The 27,913-nt window shown below is 37.7% G+C and overlaps 1 protein-coding gene across 1 annotated transcript in view; it reads right to left on the bottom strand.

Annotated features, from left to right (window-relative positions):
- LOC111023880 (uncharacterized) overlaps positions 1-27,913 on the bottom strand; it is a 50,937-nt gene that overhangs the window by 9,146 nt on the left and 13,878 nt on the right. The window contains exons 8-19 of the mRNA XM_022301378.2: positions 23,977-24,016; positions 20,934-20,991; positions 20,757-20,839; positions 20,551-20,649; positions 20,338-20,453; positions 20,153-20,271; positions 13,273-13,343; positions 12,114-12,219; positions 4,341-4,480; positions 4,091-4,249; positions 3,914-4,017; positions 928-1,097 (exon numbers count right to left, since the gene is read on the bottom strand). Coding sequence (XP_022157070.1) covers positions 928-1,097; positions 3,914-4,017; positions 4,091-4,249; positions 4,341-4,480; positions 12,114-12,219; positions 13,273-13,343; positions 20,153-20,271; positions 20,338-20,453; positions 20,551-20,649; positions 20,757-20,839; positions 20,934-20,991; positions 23,977-24,016 — 1,265 coding nt within the window. The remainder of the gene's footprint in view (positions 1-927; positions 1,098-3,913; positions 4,018-4,090; positions 4,250-4,340; positions 4,481-12,113; positions 12,220-13,272; positions 13,344-20,152; positions 20,272-20,337; positions 20,454-20,550; positions 20,650-20,756; positions 20,840-20,933; positions 20,992-23,976; positions 24,017-27,913) is intronic.

Raw genomic sequence — 27,913 nt, 5'->3', positions numbered from 1 at the left:
CTAGGCAATAAAAACGTAGCCCTTCTCTCAACATGGTTGTAGAAGTTCCAGCTAGAACCCAAAGCTCTTTAGCATAAGATAATTGCCAGCAAGTATGGGTTACGTTCTAATTAATGGCTGAGAATCTGGTTTAGGTTAAGGCACCTCTAGAAACCATGGAAAGAGATTCTCTTGCCTTTCAGATTTCCAATCATTCACCACTTGCTCAGTAGGAAATGATAGCAGTCTAATTTCGGGAAGATCCTTGGCTTTATTTGGATCCCCAGCCCTTTCAGTTCTCAGTTTTTTATTCTCTAGCTCTTTCTAAAAATTTCACAATTTGCTGTGTTTTGTTCTCTGGCACAATTTCCTTCCTATGAGTTTCAATTTCTTGATCATGAGGTTGAGGAGCTTCTCTTTTGCTTCACTTGACGTGTATTTCCCATAGTTACGAAGATCAACGGTTAAGATCTCTTTAACCGTCTAAATCCTTTTCTTCTAAGTCACCATTTATTTTTTGGTTTCCTCTTCGGCTCCTATTAAATCACTCCTTAACTCAAAAACCTAAGCCGATGGACTACGGCAAATTTAATCATTTATCTATTTGAACACTCCCCTCACTCATGCACTTGAAAATTTGTGAAAGGCTCAACAAGTGGTATTAATTGGGGAGGAAACAACATTCCAGAGTTCGAACACAAGACCTCCTACTCTAATACCATGTTAAATCACCACTAAACCCAAAATCTTACGTTGATTGGTTACAGTAAATTTGGTTTTCTTATTAAAAAAAATGAAGAAAAGAAAGATTGGTTATAGTAAATTTAATCATTTATCTACTTTAACAGCTCACTCCCCATCTCTAGAGTGAATAAGAATATCTACAATCCAATTTTTTTTTTTTTAAAAAAAAAAATATATATATATAGTGAAATGCGGCATCGTAACCTTTATGGGAATGATCCAATCTTTGTAATTGATACTGAAGTATAGATGAATCAAGATAGGTACGAATTGTTTTTCGATAAGTTCCATTAACAAGCAATAGTGGAACAGCTGCTGAACGTCGTGCCACTGAGAAGGCCATTGCCAAAGCAGGATCGTCTGAGAGTGGTAACCTACAAAACATATTTACAGGTATTGGAAGAACTATAATCCCAATATAAAAATAACCATTACATTACCGAACATAATTGGATATGGAATACAAAAGGATAGATAAAAAACAAGAAAAAGAACGTTTCAAATTAACAAAATCCATGAACTAAAAGATGAAAATACTCGTTTATAACACTTGTAAGACACATGAATTTGAATGTGTTCAAATGAAAAAGTTATGCATTACCAATTGCTGTGGCAGGGAGCACTAAGTGTGCCTGATAGCTATCCACGGAAATGCACAACCATCTATATAAGTAGGCCAAGTTAGGCAAAAGAGATGGATGAATGGGAAACTTTATTGCTCGATCTGGAAGAGAGAAGATAGAAGAACATGACCGTAGAAGTAGGAAGTTGGATGGAGATGGGTTATCCTTGGCTAAGTTCCTCTCAAATTTCTAGGTGGAATGGGAATTAGGTCTTTGGCAAGCTTTTCAACAAGGAATTGTAGCATTTAATGTTTCCAAGAAATGTGAGGTACTTTAATGGCTTCGTTCTCTGGGTACGATAGCATTCAGATGAGAGATCCAAATTACAATCTTAACTTGAATTGGTGCTACCTAATATAGAAAGAATGTAGAATATGTAAACCGTCTCTTTATGTTTTGTTCATGGTTTCTGTCATGCTGGATGTTTCATAACTTCCCATTGTTTTAAAAGGTGACCAAGACATGTGCCTAAGAAGAAGAAGACCACTCTGTTTGTGCTTCACACTTAAACTCCAAAGTGCTATATTGGTCAAGGTCATAGCATCAAGGGCACAGCCATTGAGGCAAAGGCAGCAGTAGGAGAGAGATGAGGCCTATCAGGGGAACTTCGTTTGCAGCTTGTCTGCAATGTTCAAACCTCTGTAGAAACTAGAGCACAAAAATAATTTACTTTCTTCGGGACTTTAAACAAGGTCCCACACCTCCTCACTCAATCTCTCCACCCCTCTATGCTTGATTTCTTGCAAACAAACAATATCTGGCACTAATTTAACAACAAAATTTTTAATCAAAGCTATTTTAGGAGGAGCTCCCAACCCTCTAAGATTCTATGACAGGATCTTCATAAAGAAACTTGGGAGCCCAAGACTACTTCCTTTCCTTTACTCTTCGCTTCCTTCTCTACTTCCCTTTCCCAAATTGACAGCAAGTTTTTCAGCTCTCTCATTCCTTTTCCGTTGTCGTGCTCCCTCCATTGGCAGCTTTCCCTTTGACGGGGGCGGGTCTAATACACACATTATTTTTCCGTAGAACCACCACCATTTTCTTCGTGAGAGGAATCTCTAAATCATCCTCCTCTTCCTTTACCTCTATGGAGACTTCCTGAGAATTTCCTACCATTAATGGATGACTTTCGAAGCCAATCTCCTCTACCAACATTATTCCTCTTGTCTACGGCCAAAGTTTTAAAGATAGTTCTAAAATGGTGATTTCTTTTGAGGGTGTTACAGAATCTGTTTTTTTTTTCTTTTTTTTTTATAACTGGGAGTTGGAGTTTTGCTCCCCTGTACCCAAGCGCACCCGCCCCAAGGTATTATAGAATCTGTTGTTTTCAAAAGATATTCATCCTCTTTGTTGCGATATTATCAATTCAACTAATGGAAATGCTTTTAAAGGTGCTTTGGAGGAGGAAATTTTACATCTTTAGTGAACATTCAGTTCTTAGTATCAGTACTGTCAATTCTTTGAAGGTTTTTTTTTTCTTGAAAGGAAACTGAAGAATATATTAATCAAGAGAAAATATTAAAAAAGTAATAAAATAATAAAAAAAAGGAAGATAAAATACCCATAAGCCAAAGGGTTACAAAAAGGACTCCCAACTGGCCAAAATATGAACAAGATCGTAATTACAAAAGGGTTTAGAGAAAGAACACCAAACGGATGCAAATTTGAATGGCTTATTGATGAGTTTTTCAAAGATCCAATTTCAGAAAATATCTCTAAGGAAGTTCCAAACGAATTTTCAAATATTATCAAGGATCTTTCTCATTTTTTTGAGGATGCAATAGGTCCTTTGTCTAAATAGGATTTTGTTTTCCGGTCTCACACCAACTCCTTTCCAGTAGGTTTTCTATCTGAATGAGTTAACGTAAAGTAAGGAAGGAGGCATTTGAAAGGCCAACCACTATATCATAGGCCTTCTGATGGGAAGGCCAACGACTACACAAACTCTATACCAAGTCATGAGCAATAGAGAAACCAAAGTCAAGCCTACAGACTACCTCCCAGACTCCAAAATCTAACTCAAGCAGTCTAACCCCAGGGCAGGACTGCAACTGAAAGGCGTTGTTTCATGTTAGCTCAACCTCTTATTCATTTTTATGATAAAGAAATCTCCTTTTGTGATTTTAGCCTTTCGCATTCTCTTTTTTGTTCCTCGTAAAGTTGTAGAAGGGTTGGTACAGCCTCTCCAGTTGGTGTACTCAGAGGTTTTTCTTCCACGTTTTATCTTTTGGACAGTGGCTCAGAGTTCATCTTGCACATTGTTGGAATGTCTTAGCTTCAGCAGTTCTTTGGTTTTGTGGTTTTGCTTCTCAATTAATTTTGTATCTCATTTCAGAGGCTGTTTGCTTCACCCTTGAGCACTTTTTTCTTCAATGTTTTATCAAGGCTATTGTAATTTGTGGGCATTTACGCTTTTGTTGGTTTTGTCGGTCATTCTTTTCACTCTTTGGTGAGTTTGTATCTTAAAACTTTTTTCTTTCTTTTCATTTATGAATGAAAATTTCTTTCTTGTTTCTTTGAAAAAAAAATAATAATAATAATAAATTGATAAACCAGGCACCTACATGGTTTGACTAAATAGAGCTTTCTGTGAAGGTAACAACAAAGAGGAGAGTCCATCCATTAGAGCTTTAAGATCCACGGGCAAGTGTTTTATTTGTCTAACTTTCTGCATCAGAGGGTTTGACGATGATTAATATATATTACACATCCTTCCATGAATTTAGTATTATGCACCATACCTCCTGCGTGATGAAAAACAATTGAAATGATACTTTCTCAAAATAATGGAATGACCCATCAGAAAGTGAAGGTGATATAATATGTCTCATAGACCCCCAGAGTGTAGAACCTAGGTGAGCCAGAAAAGTATCACGTGCTACACTGTAGTTCTGGAACTCCTGCATGGCACAAGAAATTAGTCAGATAAATATGCATGAAATGTTGCACAAAAGTGAAAAATAAAACAACCTATAAACGTCCGGCAGTTACCTCATATGTATCACTAAATAAGTTCCAGTTCTCCATCCGTTTTAATGCATCTATCGCCTTCCTCTTATGATTTTCATCATATTCTTCCCCTTCAAATGACTGGAGCTCATTTTTCAAATCTCGCATCCTCTCATCAAGTTCTGGGCAAATAAACACAAAATACTACTTTTGGCCCAAATTAACTTAAAATCAAACTATTATACAAGATGCATCCTGATGTAGTCTTTTTTTTTTAACAAGATACGAACTTTTCATTGATAAATGAAAATGAACACAATTGTTCAAAGATACAAACTCCCATGGGAGTGAAGGTACTGGAAATAAATAAAAGTAAGCATTAGAAGAAATAAAAACCATAAACTTAAAGAAACCTCCTTAAAGGGGAGTTATAAAAGCCTCCCAATTCATACAAAGCATACTAGGAGAATAAGAAAAGAAAAGATCAGAACGAACACACCATTGGGAGGCTTTGAATTTGGCGATTGAGAAACACTCCATAGGAGATCGATTCTTGCTTCCAAATATTCGTTGATTTCTCTCAAACCATAATTCGGAAAGAAGAACTTTTATTCCAAAAGCCCAAAGCAGATTAGTTTTACAGCTTGCTTGCAGCCCACTAAAAAGCTGAAAAATGATTTGAGGCACCTCCAAATCCCACACCGATGAAATTCCAAACATAGATAGGAATTTTTTCCAACAGACCACTGCATAGCTACATGAGAAGAAGACATGCCTTTGGGTTTCCCCACTTGCTTTGCACAGTAAACAACATGATGGCTGCATCAAAGAATTGGGCATTTTCTTTTGTAAAGTCTCTGAAGTGTTAACTTTGTCCATTATAAGAATCCAAACCATGAAATTAACTCTCTTTGGACAAAAAGAGTTCCATAGAATAGGTAGTACTCCCTTAGGAAAATTAGAAGTCGAATGCTGGAATTTGCTCAATGATCGAACTGAAAATATACCCGAGGCTTCTAAACTCCAAACTCGTTGATCTTCTGAATCAGTGATGGAGGTTGAAGAAAGCAAGGATAAAAGATTTGCCAATTCAATGACTTCATCATCCTTCAATGAACGCCTAAATGGCAGCCTCCAAGAATAACTGGTGTTATCCCAAGCATCCGCAACTACAATGGACGGATTAGAAGAGATCCTAAAGATTGCTGGAAATCTATCTTTAAGCGAAAAATCTCCCATCCATCGATGATGCCAAAACAGACACCTTTTGTCGTTCCCGATTTTTAAATGGGAAAATGATTCCACTTGCTTCCATACCTTAGATATATTCCTCCAAGGGCTTCTACTTGAACCTGTCAACTTAGTCAAAGTGAACCAATCACCAAAGTCAGAGCCATGGATACTAGCCACCACCAGTCTCCACAAACTTGAGGATTCAACACTGAACCGCCACCCCCACTTGGCAAGCAAAGCTCGGTTTCTTTTAGCAAAGTTCCCTATGCCAAGGCCACCTTCCTCTCGATCTAAAGAAGATATGTCCCACCGCACTAAGTGATTTACTGAACTTTTCAAAGAATCTCCCCAAAGAAAGGATCGAACATTTTTCTCCATTAATTTGCAAATTCGCATAGGAACCTTGAAAAGAGAGAAATAATATAATGGAAGATGTTCAAGAACCGATTGACAAAGGGTCAACCTTCCACCTCTCAAAAGTTGATATCTCTTCCATCGATCTAACTTCTTTGTTGTCTTGTCAAGAATGGGACTCCAAAAATTGTCATGCTTTGGATTTCCCCCCAATGCCATTCCTAAATAAATCAACGGAAGTTTTTCAGCTTTGCAACAAAATTTAGAAGCCATCCTCTGAATTTTCTGAGTATTCATGTTGACTCCACTTAAAGAAGATTTCTCCCAATTTACCTTCAATCCCGAGAGCCATTCAAATGCTTTAATTGTGTCAAACAACACAGCCAACATATTATCATCGTCTTTGCAAAACAATCGTGTATCATCGGCGAATTGCAAATGTGAAATATGCATCGAATTCCGACCAATAGTAAATCCTTCAAATGCTCCAATAGAGTATATGTGTTCCAACAAACTGCTCAAAACGTCACTCACAATTAAGAACAAGAATGGGGAAAGAGGATCACCTTGCCTTAAGCCTCTTGAAGCAAGGATTCTTCGTCTTGGTCTTCCATTAATGAAGATGGAAAATTTGTTGTCTCTAATGCACCCATTAATCCATGAAATCCATCTCTGTCCAAAACCTTTTCTGCTTAGCACCTCTGACAGAAAGTCCCAATCTACTAGGTCAAAGACTTTTTCAAGATCTAGCTTTAGAATCCACCCACTCTTCTTTTTAGTTCTATAATGATCCACAATCTCATTGGCTATTAGAATGGGATCAAGTATTTGTCTTCCACTCAAAAAGGCACTCTGATTGCAAGATATGGTATCCGGTATAACTTTACTAAATCTATCAACTAATGCTTTGGCCAATATTTTATAAGTGGTAGTTGTGAGACTTATGGGACGGTAGTTGTGAGACTTAGGCTGTTAGTTAAAACCTAAAGTTGTTAGCTGTTAGTTGGTTATAAGCCTAACGGCTAGTTTCCTATTAGCTGTTAGTTAGTAATAAGCCTAACGGCTAGTTTCCAGCTCCCTTATCATAAAAGGAGCTTTCCTGTTCATTAGAGAACACACTTTTTTGACATTCTAATAAAAATCGTTCTTGGTTTTCATTAAGTTGGTATCAGAGCACCGAAAGTCTTGGGCTTTCAATGGCAGGAAAGAAACCTAATCCAACTGTTGGAGATTCTCACCTGGCCGACAAAGAGACGGAAGAAATATCCACCCTCTCTCCACGAACCTCAACTAACCGATTAATGGTGGTTGAAGGAGCTGTTAAAACACTCCAAAGGAATGTGGTTGAGATCCGTCAGATACTGTTTTCAATCGTTGACAAATTGGATGACATTCATCTGCATCAAGAACAACAAAGAAACAACAAGGGGAAGGAGGCGCGTGATAAGGGGATCAAGATTGATGATGGCGCTAAGCAAACAGCTTCAAGATTACGTCAAGAACCCATCCCACTTCAAGATCCCTCCCTTAAACAAATACCACTTCCTTATCCTCCCCTGCAACAAGTCTGTTGCGCCAACCCTGACCATGATTTACCAACTGATTCTCATGGTATACCTCCAGAAATGTTTCCCTCCAACCGGAAAAATCAAGAAACCCCCAGATTTTATAATCCCACCTATAGACAGCATGGTCATCATCGAAACAGAGCTTTAGTGGTCAATTCTTCAAGCGATGAAGATGGCATTCCCCCTTGGGAGATTAATCCATATGGCAATCGGTATGATCATCCCAATCGAAGAGAACCTTCAGATTATAAAATGAAAGTTGACCTACCCATCTTTGATGGGAAACTTGATATTGAAGGGTTTCTTGAATGGATCAAGAACGTCGAAAATTTTTTTGAGTATATGAACACCCCTGACCATAAAAAAGTTAAATTGGTTGCCCTCAAATTGAAAGGGGGAACCTCAGCTTGGTGGGAGCAACTAGAGACAAATCGCCAACGTTTTGGCAAACACCCCATCCGGACGTGGGAAAAAATGAAAAAACTGATGCGAACTCTTCCCATCAATTATGAGCAGATCCTCTATAATCAATACCACAACTGCCGCCAAGGGACAAGATCCATTGCGGAATATACAGAGGAATTTCATAGGTTAGGAGCAAGAACCAATCTAGGTGAAAATGACCAATATCAAGTGGCAAGATTCATTGGCGGCCTCCGAGCAGACATCAAGGAACGGCTCCAAATCCAGCCTATTGGCTACCTCGATGAAGCCATTGCCACAGCTGTCACCATAGAAGAACAAGTCATTAATCGCTACAAGAATCAGTACCAACGGCGCACTTTCACTGACTCGGCCAAAAAGGTAACCCCTACACCTTATAAATTGATTAACCAAACCGCTGCTTCCACTTCTAGGGCAAAGCCAGCAGAGGATAACAAAGCCAACGAAACCTTCATGACCAAAAAGGCTGGGAATGCTTACAGCCATCCTACATTAGGGAAATGCTTCAGATGTGGGCAAACAGGACATCTGTCTAATGACTGCCCACAGCGAAGAGGTATCCACTTTTTGGACGAAGCCGAGGAAGATAGTCCCGAGTTAAATCAAGAGGAGTGTGACGAACGATTGTTCCTCCAACCCGATGAAGGAGAACCCTTGTCTTGCATTCTTGAAAGAATTTTACTGACACCCAAAACAGAGTCCTTTCTCAACGTCATTGCCTTTTTAGAACCCGTTGCACAATCAATGGCAAGGTATGCAATGTTATCATTGATAGTGGTAGCACAGAAAATGTAGTTTCTAGCAAACTAGTGACAGCTCTCAATTTAAAAACCTCTCCTCATCCGACACCATATAAGATCAGCTGGATCAAAAAAGGAGGGGAGGCACAAGTTACGAGTATATGTATCATGCCCCTTTCCATAGGAAACAACTACAAAGACCAAATAATCTGTGATGTTATTGACATGGACGTCTGTCATGTCCTATTGGGCGGACCTTGGCAATTTGACACTCGGGCAACTCATAAAGGCAGGGATAATACATACGAATTTTCCTGGATGGGAAAAACAGTTGTTTTATTACCCTTAACGGGTTCTCATACTTCAAAATCCAAGGACAAAGGCCAGCTCTTCTATTTTTCTAAAGGAAAACATCTTTTGTCCAACAAGGATGGACCAATCCTTGGCTTGGTAATTAAACACTTTGAGAACGACAGTGACCATACCCCCACTATAATGGAGGTTAATGTTCAAAGACTATTAGACCAATACCCGTCCCTCACCACTTCCCCCACATATCTGCCACCCCTCCGAGATATTCAACACCAAATCGATCTTTTACCCGGCGCCACCCTCCCCAATCTACCCCACTACCGTATGAGCCCGAGTGAGTATAAGATCCTCCATGATCAAATACAAGAACTACTAGACAAAGGGCATATCCAACCCAGTTTAAGCCCTTGTGCAGTCCCCGCTTTACTTACACCTAAAAAGGATGGCACTTGACGGATGTGTGTGGATAGTAGGGCGATTAACAAAATCACAATCAAGTATCGGTTCCCTATCCCACGTATCAACGATCTATTCGATCAACTAGGAGTTGCATCTATCTATTCCAAGATAGACCTCAAAAGCGGCTACCATAAAATCCGGATTCGACCAGGCGATGAATGGAAAACGGCGTTCAAAACTAATGAAGGCTTGTTCGAATGGTTGGTAATGCCTTTTGGCCTATCTAACGCTCCAAGCACCTTCATGCGTCTTATGAATCAGGTTTTTCTTCCCTTTTTCAATAAGTTTGTTGTAGTTTATCTTGATGACATACTCATCTATAGTAAAACAAAAAATGACCATATAAATCATCTTAAACTAGTCTTCTCTACATTACACGAACATGCTTTAGTTATCAACCTTAAGAAATGTCTTTTCTTCACCACTGAGTTATCATTCTTAGGCTTTATTATTGGACAAAATACAGTAAAAATGGATCCCAAGAAAACCCAAGCTATCTCAAATTGGCCTATTCCTTCAACTGTCAAAGACATACAATGTTTTCTCGGAATAGCATCTTTTTATAGGAAATTTATTCGTAACTTCAGTACATTGGTTGCGCCCTTTACAGATTGTTTAAAAAAGGGGAAATTCTGTTGGGGACCTAGTCAAATTGACAGTTTTCAGACCATCCAACAGAAATTAGTAGAACATCATGTCCTTACCCTACCCGATTTCTCTCAACCCTTTGAAGTTAGCGTAGATGCCTCAGGAATCGGAATAGGAGTTGTTTTATCCCAAAATAACCACCCCATTGAATATTTTAGCGAAAAATTAAGTCCTTCTTGCCAAAATTGGAGCACGTATGAGCAAGAATTATATGCCTTAGTTCGTGCCCTTAAGCAATGGGAGCACTACCTCCTTAATAAGGAGTTTATTCTATTCACTGACTACTTTTCTTTGAAGTTCTTGAATACACAGAAACATATAAGCCGAATGCATGCTCGATGGCTCTCTTTTCTCCAACAATTTGATTTCGTAATCAAACATAAATCGGGAGTTACCAATAAAGCCATTGATGCTTTGAGTAGGAAAGGAACACTTTTAACTATACTACAAGGGGAAATTATAGCTTTTGACAGCTTACCAAGCACCTATAAATCTGATGATGACTTCAAAGACATTTGGACCCACTGTACAAATAATGGTCACACAAAAGACTTTCATTTACTAGATGGGTACCTCTTTAAGGGGGACCACTTGTGCATCCCTCGAACTTCCACAAGCTCTTATTAAAGAATTACATGCTGGAGGCTTAGCTGGTCATTTTGGCCGGGACAAGACATATAATTTAGTATCCTCTCGGTACTATTGGCCCCAACTACGTCGAGATGTTCTTAGTTATGTATCTCGATGCTTCATATGCCAAACGAATAAAGGACAAGCCCAAAATACCGGTCTTTACTCCCCACTTCCAATCCCAGTATCCATTTGGGAAGATCTTTCGATGGACTTCATCCTTGGCCTTCCAAAAACTCAACGTGGGTTTGACTCCGTGCTTGTAGTGGTGGACGGATTCAGTAAGATGGCCCATTTCTTAGCATGTAAAAAGACCTCAGACGTGGTATACGTTGCTAACCTATTTTTTCGAGAAATTGTTCGGCTACATGGCATTCCTAAGACAATTGTGTCTGATCGGGATATCAAGTTTCTTAGTTATTTTTGGCGCACACTATGGCGCAAGTTTGACACCTCACTCAAGTACAGCACCACCAGCCACCCCCAAACTGATGGACAAACGAAAGTAACCAATCGCACTTTGGGTAATCTCATTCGGTGTCTATCTAGTAACCGACCAAAACAGTGGAACATTGCTCTTGCGCAAGCCGAGTTCGCCTTCAATCACATGAAAAATCGAACCACAGGGAAGTCTCCATTTGAGGTAGTTTACACTAAATTACCCCGTCTAACGATAGACCTTACTAATATCCCTTCCTATGTTGATATTAATGTAGAAGCTGAGCAAATGGCAGAACGCATTGTACAACTACATCAGGAGGTTCGGGAGCATATGGAGGCTACTACTTCAAAGTACAAACAACAGGCTGATCACAAACGAAGACAACATGATTTCAAACCGGGCGACCTCGTTATGATTTATTTACGAAAAGGTCGGTTTCCACCAGGGAAATTTCATAAGCTCAATAAAAAGAGAATCGGTCCTTTCTCAATTATCCAACAGTGTGGGCCTAATGCTTTTAAGATTGAGCTTCCCCCGGAATACAACTTCAGCCCTATATTCAATGTAGCAGATTTGACACATTATGAAGCTCCGGACGGTTTTTCTTTGGCAACATAACTCAGGGACGAGTTCTATTTTTCGGGGGGTGAATTCTGATGTAGTCTTGTAAAGCATATTTTTTATTAGGCTGTTAGTTAAAACCTAAAGTTGTTAGCTGTTAGTTGGTTATAAGCCTAACAGCTAGTTTCCTGTTAGCTGTTAGTTAGTAATAAGCCTAACGGCTAGTTTCCAGCTCCCTTATTATAAAAGGAGCTTTCCTGTTCATTAGAGAACACACTTTTTTGACATTCTAATAAAAATCCTTCTCGGTTTTCATTACATCCTTTGAGAAAGGGAGAAACGCAATTATTTGGCAACAAGGTCAATTGAAATAAAATAGAGAGATAATATTCAAGCAAGCAGTCTAAAAGAAGAAAGAAATAACCTTCACAGAGAGCAAGTTTAACTTTCCTTCCCTTGCAATTTTTGAAAGCAAAAAGCTCATATATGTCAATCTCTGCTAAAAGAATATCGATGGCTTGATGGTCTTTCTGCAAATTCCAAAGCATTGGACAATTCAAAGAAGAAGCTTTAAAACCTAATAAACATCTTGGCAAAATAATACTATGCAAATCAAAAATATTCTGGCTTAAACTAAGTTACATAAAAAAAGAATATTTAGAACTACTTTTTTTTTATTTCTACTATTTAGAACTACTTATTTACAGATGTACCAAAGCTTTTGAATACCAAGAACAAAGGAGAAGCTTCCCAATAATAGGTGAAAGCTAGTAGACGTGACAAAAATTTTCACCAAACAAACCACTTAATGAAATGTTTCCTCAAAATATCACCACCCAAAGCAGCAGAACGGATTTATTTTATTGCTACAGCGTGTGAGAAATGCATTCTTTGAATTATGTCCATCATACTTACATGGCTCAAATGAAAAATCGAATTCCTTCCGAAGTTTTTGATAAGAAACAAGCACTTTTAAGTTTTCAGCTTTGTTTCTTGTTCCTTTTCATTAATCAATAAAATTTCGTATCTTGTTCAAAAAAAACAAAAACAAGCACTTTCCTTACAAAATTCATTTTCAGTTTTATACTTAACATGCCTATACACGTGTAAGCCAACAAAAGATACCCACAACCACAAGATCTCGTACACACAAAAATAGTATCATATAGTTCTAGTCATACAAATGCCCAAAACTAGCCATAAATGTTCAATAATAATTAAGAGTATTGATCTCAATGCTTATTCAAGTTTAGGGTTTAACTTAATCAACGTGCACAAGTTTTGATTGATTAATTAATATCCTATCATCCACTTATTATTAATTCATTAATACACAATTATGAGGTTCTCATGCAAACTTAAACACAAGCTTACAATGGACTTGCTGTTTGCCTGCGTTTAACTTTAAAACCAAAACACAGTCATCCAACTAGAGCATCTGGCTAGACTTGTTAAACTGAAATTATGTTGTACTTAAGTTATAAAAAGATTTAAAGATTGTCAAAGATGTAACGGATCTTTTTTATTGGCCCCTATATCTTTCCAACATCAATTGCTTACTGGTTTCTAAGGAAGGTTCATACATCACCAAAAACGGAAAATTTCTCCTGAATAGCATCTTGCAGGCGATCTTCAGCCTCATCTTCTGAGATTTCTGCAGGCCATAAGTAAAGTAAAAATTTTTGTAACAGTAAACCAGTACAAAGAAATAATACGTTTAACTCAAAAATAGAGTAACACTTGTTTGGCTCAGGAAACCATTGAAAGCCAACATTAAGTTCCAATGTTAAGTTTCTCATGAGTCTAGAAATTAGCACAACTGACACTCTGTTTCTATGGGGAAAATGACCTTCAAATGACATCAGCTATAAGGTGCTTAGTTGTTTTCTCACAAGATAAAAATGCTCAGTAATTACCTGCTCCCATAAATAAATAACAAACTTCTGAAACAGGTAAACCAGTAAAAATACATGATGATGCTTAACTAAAAATAGAGTAGGACTCGTTTGGCTCAGGAAACCATTTAAGGTCAACTTTGAGTTCAAATGTTAGTTTCTCATTAGTCTACAAAAAGAAGCATAACATACATTTTTGTTTCTAGAGGAAAATAAGACCTTCAACTGACATCAACTACAAGGTGCTTAGTTGTTTGATCCAATGTTTTTAAAATCGGTTGAGGCGTGAAGATGGTTCCTCGAAACCTACGACTACCATAAATCACAAGAGGCTTACGCCTTTGTTAGTAGAGGTGTAAGCCTCTGTGCGTACACCTGTGAGGCGTTAAAGGTGTAAGCCTTTATTTTGACTAGGGAAGACTGGGCTTTGGCAGTTATGGAATGAAGTTAATGCCATTCTCGATTGTTGGAAATTATTAAACCACCAAAAAGGCAATTAATTATATGCTTTGGAGATCCCAAACGTTTATAGGATTATTTTACAAAAATATTATATATTGTACCATTTGCAAAATGAAGAGTCACCGAAAATTTGATGAAAGGGCAGGGAAAAAACACATAAAATCTACAAAGGTCACACTAAAAGATACCCTTGATTTTGTCTTCATTTCGATAGTCCAACCAAAGAGAATTCCCAAGCGGTGGTGTTTTAGAATTCAAGCAGTGGTGCTCTGTACACAACAGAAAAGTATGATTTTTCTTCCATTTTTTCTCTTTTTTCTCCTTATTTGTTCAGCTTTCTGTTTCTACTTTTTTTTTTGTTTAATTTAATTTTTTAATCGATTTCAAATTTCAATTCATTTTCTTTCTTTTATATATGCTATTCACTTTCTGTTTTATTTTCTTTTATATTTTTGTTGGTTTACTACTGCCTTGGTTTATTAGTCTTGAGCAACTTCATTATTAGGTGTGTTTTATGCTTTTATAGGAAAGTTTTTTTTTATATCCGTGTGTCCGGGCCAGCTTGCGCACACCTCGACTAATCACGGGCCAACCGCCTGACCCTACAACATTTGATTGACAAGGAAACTCGTAGGATATTAAATCCTACGTAGGTGGCCACCATGATTTGAACTCTTTTATAGGAATGTTATAATCTTAGGAATACAAAGTTTAATGTTTTATCTTTTATGAATTTTATTCTTTTTTTCTTTCCATTTAAAATGAGGCTTACGCCTCATACCGCCTCAAGGCTTACGCCTCGCCTCTCCTTGAGGAAAAGTCTCAAGCCCGCCTTAAAACTTTTAAAACCTTGGTTTGATCAGAAGATAAAATGCTTAGTTGTTAACAGCTGGAATTTTCCAGCCTAGTTGAAGATTCTAATGATTAGGCAAACAATTGGCTGTGATTTCTTCATTTGTTTTGCAATTATGACTCTTTAGATTAAAAGCATTACTCGTTTTCTCATGAGTAGGCTGCTTATAAAATTTACATCATGTCTAATCAAAGTGAGAGCATTAGAAGCAAACATGTTTCTTCTTGGTAACAAAGTTCCTCTATAAAACTTTGAATTCTAGCCCTAACCGAAATCAATCCAATACACACCAAAAATATATGAAAACTTAAACAATTCAAGAATCATATAAACTTCTTCTCATCTATTCCAATAAAAAAGAACTCTATTTCTTACAAGGGAGACTCCAACGATGAATAATCCTGAAATTGAAACATGGGATTCTAAAAACTCAGAGACAATGTTGTGGTTCAATTGCACAGAAACTGAGATTGTTCAACCCTAGTTGTGATGAGATGTTTTCATGATGATTAACAAAAGATTCTCAGATCAATCCTGATCTGTGTAGAACCCTTCTTGGGTTTAGATATGTTAAATTTCTATAACTGACGAGGAGGAAAACTCTAATGTGATAAATTAATTTTCTCAAGGAAATTTATGGCAACTTAAAGTCTTGAAGAGAAATTAGGCTCCTAGCTAGTGCTGCTATTTGTTGAGTTTTATGGCTGGAGCGCAATAGGCAAACCTTCACTAATGAGGAAAATTCTCTTGAGCAACTCTGGGATAGCCTTTGTATCTTTTTTTTTTTTTTAACACGAAACAAGAACTCTCATTGAAGTAATGAAAAGGGAGATAAGATACAAAGAAATAACTACAAAAACGATACGAACCAATCAACCAAACCAATAACTAAACCATAAAACTCTAATAAAACTAATCAAAAAATATAAAAGCTTCCAAATTCAAGCAAATCTATGTTATTATAAACCAAACATGAATTAGAGAGAGAACACTACTGCGAGGCTCTTTGAGAAGCTATATTCTGGTCTGGATTCTTCATATGGGCAAAGTTAACACTACAGAGACGTTACAAAAGAAAATGCCCGATACTTTGATGCAGCCATCGATTTGTTTAATGTGAAGGGCAAGTGGAGAAACCCAAAGACGTGTCTTTTTTTCATGTATCTGTGCGGAGGTTTGTTGGAAGAAATTCCTATCAATGTTTGAAGTTTCATGGGTGTGGGATCTGGAGGTGCCTCAAATTATATTACAGCTTTTCATTGGTTTGCGAGCAAACTCTAAAACCAATCTACTTTGAGCTTTTGGGATAAAAGCTCTCCTATCCGAATTGTGGTTTGAAAAAAATCAACGGGTTTCTTAAGGCAAGAATCGTTCTCCAATTGAGTGCTTCTCAATAGCCAACTTCAAAGCCTCACAATGATGTGTTCGTTCCGATCTCTTCTCTTCTTATTCTCCTAGTATGCTTTGTATGAATTGGAAGGCTTTTATAACTCCCTTTTAATGAGGTTTCTTTATGTTTATGGCCTTTTTATTCCTTTTATTTTAATTTTTTCTCTTATGTTCACTCCTTAGGGAGTTTGTATCTTTGAACAATTTTGTTCCTTTTTCATTTATCAATGAAAAGTTCGTATCTTGTTCAAAAAAAAGCAGCTATATCAAACCAATTCGAAACACAACTATTTTTGCTTTGAAAGATTCGTTCCAAACAAATTTCTGAAATAATAATTTTAACTCCATTGGACCATAAGAGATGTGCTCTTGTGTAAAGAAGAACCCATCAAGAGATTCAAAATATTGCATTTGTAGTCATTTGAGATAGCCCAAACCCCAAAGAAGCCGAAATCTTTTAAATAGCCATAACGAGCAACCCAGTGAGAAATGACGGTCGAAAAAAAGGTGACTCTCTTTGGAATCCGCAAGGCAAAGGATACAAACTGAAGGCATAATCAGAAAATTAGGGGGCTTCTTTTGAAGGACGCCAGTCATGCTAAGGCTGCTATTTGAGAGGATCCTGTTAGATCCCAAATACACCAAACGAAACTAAGTAACTATATTACAATATCCAAAGAGAAACTACAATATTGATATCCTTCCCAAGAACTCTCTCAAGTTCCTCACCTTAGCTATTCTCCAAGATGCCTTCCTTCCCTCCCTACTACTTCTATTTATAACGAACTCACCCCTAACTAATTACTATAATGTCCCTAACAAGAATACTAATATTATTCCCAAACTAACCCTAATAGAACCCTCATATTACCCCGCACTTCTAAGACACTTTGTCCTCAAGGTGTGCATACACGAAAACAAACAGACTTTTAACATCAACAAAACTAGAAACTTAGTTAAATAGCAATTAAGAAAACCCTAGCTGGATCGGCCGCCGTGAGGGAAAATGTGGGTAGGTTGGCAGACGGTGTCGACGATGGCGCCTGACAAACAATGGCAGCGGTGGTGTGTGACGACGGTGGTGTACGCACGTATGGCAGATGTTGGCAACATCAGATGGCAAATGGGGATAAAAGTCGAAGGTGGTCGATAATGGTAGGACGATGGAGGTGCGTGTTTGCGACGGTGCTGATGGTTTAGTGGAGACGTCGGTGGTGATAGCAACGGTCCATCCATCCTGTTTCTCTTTTCTCTTTCATTTTCGTCATTATTTTTCACTTTCCCCGAGCTTCACGAGTACTCAATCCCCCTCCCCTTCGGCTCTTCGTTTCTTGCCACAGAACCAACCATGGTCGGCCTCTCTTCCGACATCCAACCTCCGTCACAAGTTGTATCCTCTCTATTCTCTCGTGCCCAATCTTCAAATGTCATAGCCGAGCTCTTTCAAATCGCATCCGAGCCTTTCATATTCTTTCTCTCTTCCTTTTCCGCCTCTTCTTCAACGGTAAACCATTGTGCAAGACCGATCCCACCATTTTCATACTCTTGCCATTCCTTCTTGGACATTCAATTTCTTCGTAGTTCTGATATGGTTGTTGCCTTCTTCCTCTTAGCTTCTTCATACTCGGTTGAGGATAATTTCTCCTTTGTTCTTGATGAATCCCTGCCCGAAGACATTCCTTCCCCTCAGTTGAGTTTCCATCGAGCTCCAGTCCACGTCCTTGGATACGATCGTCACCTTCCACCAACCCTTTGCCCCTGCTTTCGATATCCCAGCCTAATTGTTGTCCGTATATTTCTTACTTCTTTTATTTTCTGCTGCATTTGTTTCATAAAATCACTTTCTTTGGACAAACATCTCTGAACCTCTGACATTAACTCCAATACACGATCACAATCCATGACCAAGATGAACTTGCTCTGATACCAATTTGTTAGGATCCCAAATACACCCAACGAAACTAAGTAACTATAGTGCAATATCCGAAGAGATACTACAATATTGATAACCTTTCGAGAGGGCTATCTCTCTCCCAAGAACTCTCTCAAGTTCCTCACCTTAACTATTCTCCAAGATGTCTTACTTCCCTCCCTACTACTTCTATTTATAACAAACTCACCCTTGACTAATTACTATAATGCCCCTAACTAAAATACTAATACTATTCCCAAACTAACCTTAATAGGACCCTCACAGATCCATATCAAAATATTGATTCTTTTAAGACTTTTGGCTTCCCTAGGCCTGAAAAAGCCTCCTTATACAAGGGAATAGACTTTTTTTATAAGAAACTGAAAATTTCATTATCAAAGAGGAGAAGATACAAAAACAAAAGAAGGGAAAAAGCGGTCCCCAAAGCCAACTGTTACAAAAAAGACTTCCCGACAACCCCTTTGAAGCGTGTTCGTGTTTGAAGGTTTGATTGAGATTCAAGACTATTCCGCTTATTTACTGGTGTTGTAAGAGTTTGATTCTTAGCCTTTTTTTTTATGGGGATTAATAGCTGTGTGGAAAATAGCATTATTATTTATGGAGTGAAGCCGATCAATGAAAAGTTGTTTCTTGTTCAAAAAATTTATGGAGTGAAGCCGAATGGTTTTTTCATGGAGGATATGGATTGTAACGATGTTCTGCAACTGAAGTAATCTCAAGTAGCTTGGTTTGAAGGTCAGATGGTGGAATCCAGGTTGAACCAACAGTGTGGCCTCCTACTGAAGGTACAAGGAGGCTTTTGGTCAATGTTGGCCATGGGAAATGCGGTTGGCTGGCTTTTCGGGACATAATGAAGGTAGGCTTATCAAGAAAGTCAGAATTCACAAGGGAAAGAGTAGTTCCATTTTCTAAGCAGATGGAAAGAAATCTCCTACACTTGAAAAGGGGAGAAGTCAAACAGCCATTCTAGTAAGAAGCACTGAGGACATTATTGGGTCAAAAAGGAATCCGAACTCCGAAGTAGTGGAAATTATTTGGGATAATGTCATGGTTATCTCAAGATTTTGTACACATGATAACTGGAAGGAAATTGTTGCATCCCTAAAAAGTGTCTTCTCGAAAAATTGTCAAGTCAACCCCTTCTTTGCAGACAAAACTTTACTTTGATTCAAGAATGGAGGATTGTTGAATACTGATTGGCTCAATGGCAAAAGATAGATGGATTTCATCATGTGAAATTGGAAAAATGAAATCTTGAAGAGCATGGCAGGAGCAAAGTGTCGATTTGTTTTGGAGGATGGGTGAAAATAAGTGACTTACCTTTAAAGTTCTGGAATATGCACTGCTTTCATCTCAAAGGTCTAAGCAATTGCACTGCCGTTGTTAGGGTCAATCTTCTACAAGGGAATAGACTTGAATAGTTGACTGAATAAAGAATTTACGAATGGCTTCCTTGAAGGCTCCAAATTCCAACCTAAAGCATCTCCAGCACATGATAATTAAACCGGATCCAACACTTCCAACAAGCTAATAAATTCAGCCATTTTATCTTCCTTCAAATGTCTTCTATGGCATGGCCTTTGTGTCTTATGGCCTTATGGACCCTTAAAGCTAAACCCCTTTGCATACATTTTCAGCCATAATGACCAATTGTATCCACAACCACAAGGTGATTCAACAAAGTTTTGTCTCAAAGGTAGAATTCGTTTTTCCTTTTACTGTTTTGAGAAATGAATCTGCCTTTTTTTTTTTATAAGAAACCTGAAGAGATCAATCTGGCCTTAATTGGAAATGTAAAAATCCTTGACTCCATCTCAGTTGCTGAGGAAAAAGACCTTAGTTGACAACTCACGAATAAGTTTTTTAATTAAGATAAATATGTTCTAAATAATTAACAAAGTTTTGAGATGCCTTAGTAAAGTCATCAGTACCTTGAACAGCACCAACCGTCCTTTCCACATTTGGTAGGCTTAGCTCAGTTCGTACACCTTCTCCACCAACAGCAGGTCCCCATGAAAAAGGGCCTGCGCTTAAATCAATAAAGGCCCACCTGATGCAAAGCAGACATTAATGATGTAATACTTTATTATAATATAGTTCGTGCAACAGATGCTACCTATCATTGCCAATCCATGTGTCTGTGAGACATTCAGCATGGAAACCACTGAAATCAAAGGATTTTAATTCCTTATCAAGCCGAAGCCTCATCTCTCTTTCCTTTCCCTTCAGTATCTAAATCAAAACAAACATAAGCGCATACCGTAAGAAAATAACCTTCATAAATTGTTCTTTTTTAATATATTTCAACCAATGTGAGGATTATATGTACCTGCAAAACTTTGTTTTGAATGATATCAGAAGTCTCTTTTCCCTGATACAACTCGTCGACTTTTCTTAGGGCATCTTGGCAAATGTTGTACCATTCCATCTTTAAATAAAAACCATAAAAGATTGGAAATATCCAAAAATTTAAAATGTCAGTCACTGGAATTGATGGAATTTTTTCTCAACGCTCTGATTGACAAGGTTACTTACAGTATCAGTATCTTCGGCTATTGTCCACGCAAACTTAGTCATGGGATGCTTTTCATACAAGGGCCTTTTAATCTTCTCAAGAACTGTAAATCATTAAGTGTCATAGAATTTTGTACTCTTATGCCTAATAATGAGAAAAATAAAAATTGAGGAAACCCCCAAAAGAGTTTAACATACCAAGAATAGCTTCAGGTGTGCTTTCTGATTGAAGAATTTTAGATTGCAAGTGAGTGTTCTATTGCAAACCAATTGAATCATTGTTAACAAATACCATAAACTAGTATAATGAACAAAAACAAAAACTCACCAAAAGCTGCATGATATGAGATAATTTACCTTGACAGCTAGCAAGTACTATGCAAACAATTTTTAAATATATATATAACTAGCTTTGAATACTTAAATAAATTGTCAAAATAGTTCCTGGAATTTTCAAAGTCTGCACATGCTGGTCACACTTGGCCACATGGAGTAGTAAACTATTCCTAATCGAATGAATATGAAAGAGGAAAAATAAAGTGTTTTTTATAAGAAACCAAGCTTTTATTGAGAAAAATGAAAGAATGTGCAAGATCATTCCCAAAAGAACTAAAGAAAGGGCCTCAAATCCAAAAGAATAACCTCTAACAGGTAATTAAAAAGAACCTTCGAAAACAAAGTCCATAAATAACTGTCAAATTTAATCAAATCTGACACAGCCTCCCACAATTTCTCAACCACTATTGTTATTTTTCCCACGTCAAATACCCACAAACTAGCAAAGGAACGTAGAAAAACAAACAATCACTATTCCGCATCAAAGAAACCCCAAAGCTCTCCATAAAACAACCCCAAATCAAATGGATGAACTGACACCTCTAAAGCAATTGATCAAGATCCTCCAATACATTTTTGCACAAAAACACACCATCAAGGACCCAAAAAGTAAGAAGAGTGCGTCTGAATATGGTCCAAAGTGTTGACATTCCCATGCAAGACCTGCCCAGCAAAGACTTTGATATCCTTTGGGACTTTAACCTTCCAAAGCGAAGAGAACAGAAAGGAATCATAGGAAAGCGAGAGAATACTTAACAAATGAAAAAAATAACTACAGGAGAAGATCGTCGAAATTTCGCCTAAATTTCGCCTGCTCCAGGTCCCAGACCCAAAAGATATCAAGAGTTTTTGATATTAAGCTCACCAGAAAGTTAGAACTTGAAACTTCTAAACCAGAATGACCAAGAGATTCTAAGCCCTTGCTAACTGGGCTGCCCCTTGGGGACAAGACCTTGATTTTTTTTTTTTTTAATAAGATACGAACTTTTCCTTGATAGATGAAAAGGAACAAAATTGTTCAAGGTTGTAAACTCTTAAGTAAGTGAAAGAGAAAAAAGCAAAAACAAACTACAAAGAAGTTATAAAGGCTTCCCAATTCATACGATACAAGTCATACTAGGAGAATAGGAAGAGAAAATATCGGAAAGAGCACACCATTAAAAGGCTTTCAATTTGGCAAGGTTGAAACATTCTAGCGACGAACAACGAGAATCTTCAAAGACCCTTTGATTTCTCTCGAACCATAATTATGAAAGAATCGCCTTATAACCATTAATCCAAAGAAAGTTAACTTTACACACCAAAATAACTCCACTTAGAAGCTAAAAAATATTACTTGCAGCCTCACAGTCCCAAACCCAATCCAATGGAACATCTGAAAGAATAAATTCCAACAAACTGAAGCAAATGGACAGAAGAAGAACACATGAATCAAATTTTCACGCTATTCAGCACACAACAAACATATAGATGGCTGCAAAGCCATTTTAGGGGACTTGCTTTGGGGAACCTCAGCTGTATTGACCTTTCCATATAGGAGAATCCAAGCTAACATGTTCACTTGTTTAGGACTGCCCGAGCTCCAAAGAGAAGATAAAAACGCTTTTGAAAGACGCAAATCAGCACTAACAAGCTCAAAAAGTGAATTAACTGAGAAAAGGCCCGAATTTTCCAAGCCCCAACAATGAGCATCACCTTCGTCAGAAAGATTAGCCGAGAAATATAAGATAATAGCTCCGACAACACTACAATCTCCTCATCTTTCAAGAAGAGGACCTCCTATCCCAGGCATCTGAAACCGAGACGAAGGGAGAAGAGTTTGGGGCCCAAAAACGGACATCCCTCCTCCCTAGACAAACAAAGACCTTCCCACCAACAAGAGTAAGGTTGAAACCTCCCAGACTTTCATATCTAGCAAAGGGCGTCAAAACTCCAAAGAAATCGAAGAAGAATCTTCAAAAAGCGATAAAACAAATGCCACCGATTGAAACCTCTTGTTGAACAATTTTTTTTAAGGAGAAAATCCAACTTTCATTGAGAATAATGAAACAAAACATAGGGTATACAAAAGAAGAGCCCAGCCAAAGGGAGTCCAACTAAAAGGGGCTCCAATCAAGTAAAATCAAACCTAACGAACAATTACAAAAGACTTTGGACACCGAGACCTAAAGGGAAATGTGGGCCCCAACACCCCCAGCTCTCAACCCCCCTAAAAATCCTATTATTTCTCTCAATCCATAAACCCCAAAGAACTGCAAAGACCCTGCCTGCCACAAGAACTGACCCCTGTAATGCAATGACTTTCTCAATCACTTGTTTTTGTTATTAATCTCAAAAGTATCACAACTTTGGAATACCCTTACTGGAAAAGTAATATCACAGCTCTGTCCAATGTGTTTATAAGTTGGCAGAGGACAAGGTCCCCAGGAAAACTTTAACCTTTTTTACACCTTACTGCTTTAGTCATTAGATTTTACTACTGTTTATTTGGAAATAATGTACGAACATGATATACGTAACTTTCCTTTGTTCAAAAGAACCCGTATATTAAATATACATATATCAATGATGCAATTTAGATTAGGTATACAGTGATATAGTTAATATAAAATTTTTTAAAAAATGGTATACAGTGGTATTCGAGTGAAAATTTGCCATATTTCCAAATTATTTTTCGTGTAATAAATTTGAAAATATGGCAACTAGTTTTTCCACCCATTATAGTTTTCCTAAAATATAAGGAAGAGGTGCAAATGGCCCTAAAAAAATAAGGAAGAGGGGCAAATGGCCCTGAAGCCCAAAAGTAGATTACAAAAAATCTTCCAGTTAAGCCAAAAGAATAGAAAGACAATAATCAGAGTTAAAGAAAACAGTTTCAAATTTGGAAGGATAAGAAAATAAATACCTCTTTAAGAAAGTTTATCTCCGACTCGGATAAACCTTTCCTGCAAATATATTAGAATAATCAAGAATAAAACAGAAGAACGAGGAAATACCATAATATTTCATGTTTCAACCTGTCAACAACTGACAGGGCTCACTCCACACAACCTTCTTTTCAATTCAAATCATTCGAGTCTAGGAAATCTGATTTCAAATCACTTAGATTTTTGCATTCATGTGGTCATAATGGTGCGTCAGAAATTAATTGTGTTGCTTGCATGATTTGTACATGTGGATTCGTAGAAACCAGAAAACTAAACCAAGAGGGTATTGAGTTTAAGCAAATATTGGAATCAGAGAAATTATACTTTCTTCCAAGACGAAGACTTACTCCATCTTTGAAGTTTGGCAACCACCCTATCCACCACAAATCCCATAACTCAAAATTGTTAGATTTTCAAGAAGAGGAAGAACCCCACCCACCAAAAATATAAATAAATAAAAGCAAAATATGTCCCAGATTACAAGTCACAGAAACCACCCGGTCCCAAATCAAAACCTATGAAGCCTCACAATTACAATCACACAATCCAAACCAAATCCTACAGGAAGAATACCTATGAAGCCTCACAATTACAATCACACAATCCAAACCAAACCCTACAGGAAACACTCCCAACTGGACAAAATGGCAAGAAAAGATACCCCAGTCTCTTTATCTAGTGACACCCATCTGGAATATAGCTTCGACCAATCTAAAATGATATTTAGTTTCTCCTTTTGATGACATTCAGTTTCTTATACAAAAATAAAATAATCTATAATCACCCCTACTCCCTAGAAAAATTCATTATATATATTATTAGTTCTTTCTTACCAAAAATTCCACATTATTTATTTTACTACATTAATCCGCAACTTTTTAAGTCTTCCTCTGAAAAAAAAATACCCTTAATAATTTCTACACATTTCCTTTCAGCAAACTTTGGCAAACCAATAAGCAAAAAATATGTAACACAGAATCCCAAATTTTCCTGCTGAAAGAACGAGAGAAAAACAAGAGAACCATGTCTTCGCTTTCCAATTGACACAAAAACACATCACAATGTGACTGACGATCCACATTGAACATCTTTGCTGAATTATTTCTATCTTATTTTTACTTTCAAGGCAAATTGACCACACAAAAAGGTTTACTGCCGTTTTAACCCTGATATACTGTCACCTAGGACTTTTATTCCTCCCCTGCTCTTTTTTTATTCAAGAAAAAAGAATTTCTCACCGAGGTTAATAAAGGAAAGAGGAGGTTTCAGAAGGACGATTCACCTCTCAGCCATGGTATCATTAATTCAACAAGTGAGCAGTCAAATATACATATCAATGATAACGTTTTATCCGATGGTAAAGAAGAATTCAATATTAGTGTCAGTGGTGAAGATTCAGCAGAATTTTTGGAAGAACCTCTATTTTTAGAAGAGCAAGAGGTTGTTAATGAAGATTTATCAGAGGTTTCCTAACAAATGATTCTAATTTACTTTTTGCAGAGGATAACAACCACTTACGCTCCTCTAAAAAATGGATACCATTCTTTCTCCTTCTCAGAAGCAACCTTTGGTAGTCGAACAAGCTTCTTGTGCTGATAATCAAAGTTTTTTTAAATATTTTGAAGCTGTAGGTCTTACCCTAGTTCCAATCACTAATAGGTAGGCTTTAATTATAGGCAATACGTTTTTGGTTGGTTCTGCTTTGCAGCAGTATTGAGGGTTGAGATAAAAGTTTTCTTGTCTTCTCTTGGTAGAGGGAGGTTTCAGATTCTTTACTTCTTCATTCTAACGATCAGTTTGTATTAAGTGATTGTTTTAGCTTCCTCAGTAGTCGGCCGGTCCTTTTGAATTGGCAAGCTTTATTGATAAAAGTTTTTCAACGTCTATTCTTGGGCTTCAAATCTCTCATGGGTTTTTGGTTTCTTTGTTTTGGTTGTTTTTCTTATTCGTTTTTTGCTTCCTTCGGGAGCTTGTATCCTTGAACTTTTTTCTTCCTTTTCATATTATCAATGAAAAGATTGTTTCTTGTTAAAAATAAAAAAATAAAAAAGTGTACTTTTTTTTAAACAAGATACAAGCTTATCATTGAAAAGATGAAAAGGAACAAATTGTTCAAAGAGAAAATGATAAAAGAAAAACTGAAAGAGAAAATGATAAAAGAAAAACTGAAAGAGACAAAAACCTTAAGGAGATGAGCAATATGTTAGACCCCCGATAACTAAGACATATTCTAGAAGGGGTACTAAGGGCACTGTACTTGAGGATGAAGGGAATAATAAGGGAGAATGATTGTAACGGTTAGGAGAGAGAATATGGGTTGGGGCTGCTTGGGGATTGGGTAGAAATATCCCCCTAGTGAGTAAGAGAGAGGTGTCTTGGTTTTCAGTGATAGTTTGTATGTAAGGAGAGTTACCTACCCTCTCGAATTGGTGGGCTGCCTCTCTAACGCCTACGGGCTCTTTTGATTCAATTCCAAGAAGTTCAGTGAGGAAATTCCTCCCAAATTGGTATCAGAGTTGTTCGAAACTGGGAATTGAGATCGACAATGACTGTGAAGGAGCTTGAGACTCGCTGCGAAGCTACAGAGAAGGAAGTTTCCGATATCAAAGGCGCGATCACAACTTTGTGTGGAAAAGTCGAAGAACAGAGAGCGATGAACGAACGAATTCAATCAATGCTAGAAGGCTTCATGTCTGAGATCATCAGCGGCAAGTCACCGAAGATTTCGCAACTGGGTGAATCTTCCGCGATGAAGGCTAAACAACCAGAGGCAACGTCGAGAATCATCCAGATTCGCGATCTTGGAAATGATCGAAGCAAGTTCAAGAAGTTGAGATGCCGATCTTCATAGGTAAGGATCCCGATTCTTGGTTATTTCGTGCCGAGCGATATTTTGAAATTCATAAACTCCCTGATGAAGAGAAAATGATTGTTTCGGTGATAAGCTTTGATGGAGTAGCCTTATCTTGGTATCGATACCATGAGAACAGAGATCGATTTTTAGATTGGGAAAACCTGAAGACACGATTACTCGAACGATTTCGAAGGTCGAAGGAAGGCCGCCAATGTGCCAAGTTACTCGCGATTAAGCAAGAAGGTAGTGTGGCGGAATATCAGGAAACGTTTGAGGCATTACCGGCTCCCTGCCTCAACTGTCCGATGAAGAGCTTTCCTAAACGGATTTGGATCCTGTGATACGCGCGGAGGTGTTGGCTACTGATAACTCTCCAAATAGAGAGTTATTTGGGTATAATGTTGGTATAAATTAGCTAAAGATAGCATCACTTGCACCCCTATTCACTGTTTTTTGCGCTAAAAAGATCATAAACACCAGCTCTCTGCATGGTAGTATTGTCAATTGCAATGGAACTAATTTCGGTGCATTTTGCTGCAGCTTTGACAATGCTGCAGCATCAAAAATCCAGATTCAGAGAGCAGCAAAAAACGACAAGCTGACATGAAAGGACTGCACAATGGGATTTACCACAGTAATTGGAGGTTTTACCCAAAAGTGAGAGTTGATTCCCTCAAGGTCCTCGTTGTTGCCCTAGTATCTGAAGGGGGTATAAATACAACCAAGAGGAGAAGCCTCCAAGGACACACACCTCAAGAAACATTCCCCTTCACTCGTTCTTGGAAGAAGTCCACTCTTACTCCAAGGAACTCTCTCGTAGAACTGCAGAGCAAAGAGTAGAAAAAGACTCTTCAATGGCAGTTTGGAGCTGACCTTCAGCTCCTTTTTCTTCATTTTCTCATCTTTGTATTATTTTCAGTCTTACATTTTGCTTAACTCTCCTTATGGATTTGCATAGCTAACAACTTGTGTAAGGGGGAGATATTCTAGACTTGTTTTCTGGGCTGTAAACGTGCTGTTTGTTTTAATGGAACTGTGCTTTGAGTTGATGTTGTTTATCA

This window comes from Momordica charantia (genome assembly GCF_013281855.1).
Source record: "Momordica charantia cultivar OHB3-1 chromosome 6 unlocalized genomic scaffold, Mcharantia_2.0 BLBB01000006.1, whole genome shotgun sequence".
In the NCBI taxonomy this organism is placed as follows: Eukaryota; Viridiplantae; Streptophyta; class Magnoliopsida; order Cucurbitales; family Cucurbitaceae; genus Momordica; species Momordica charantia.
Note: the sequence above shows the minus strand (reverse complement) of the source record. Positions and strands in the feature narration are given on the sequence as shown.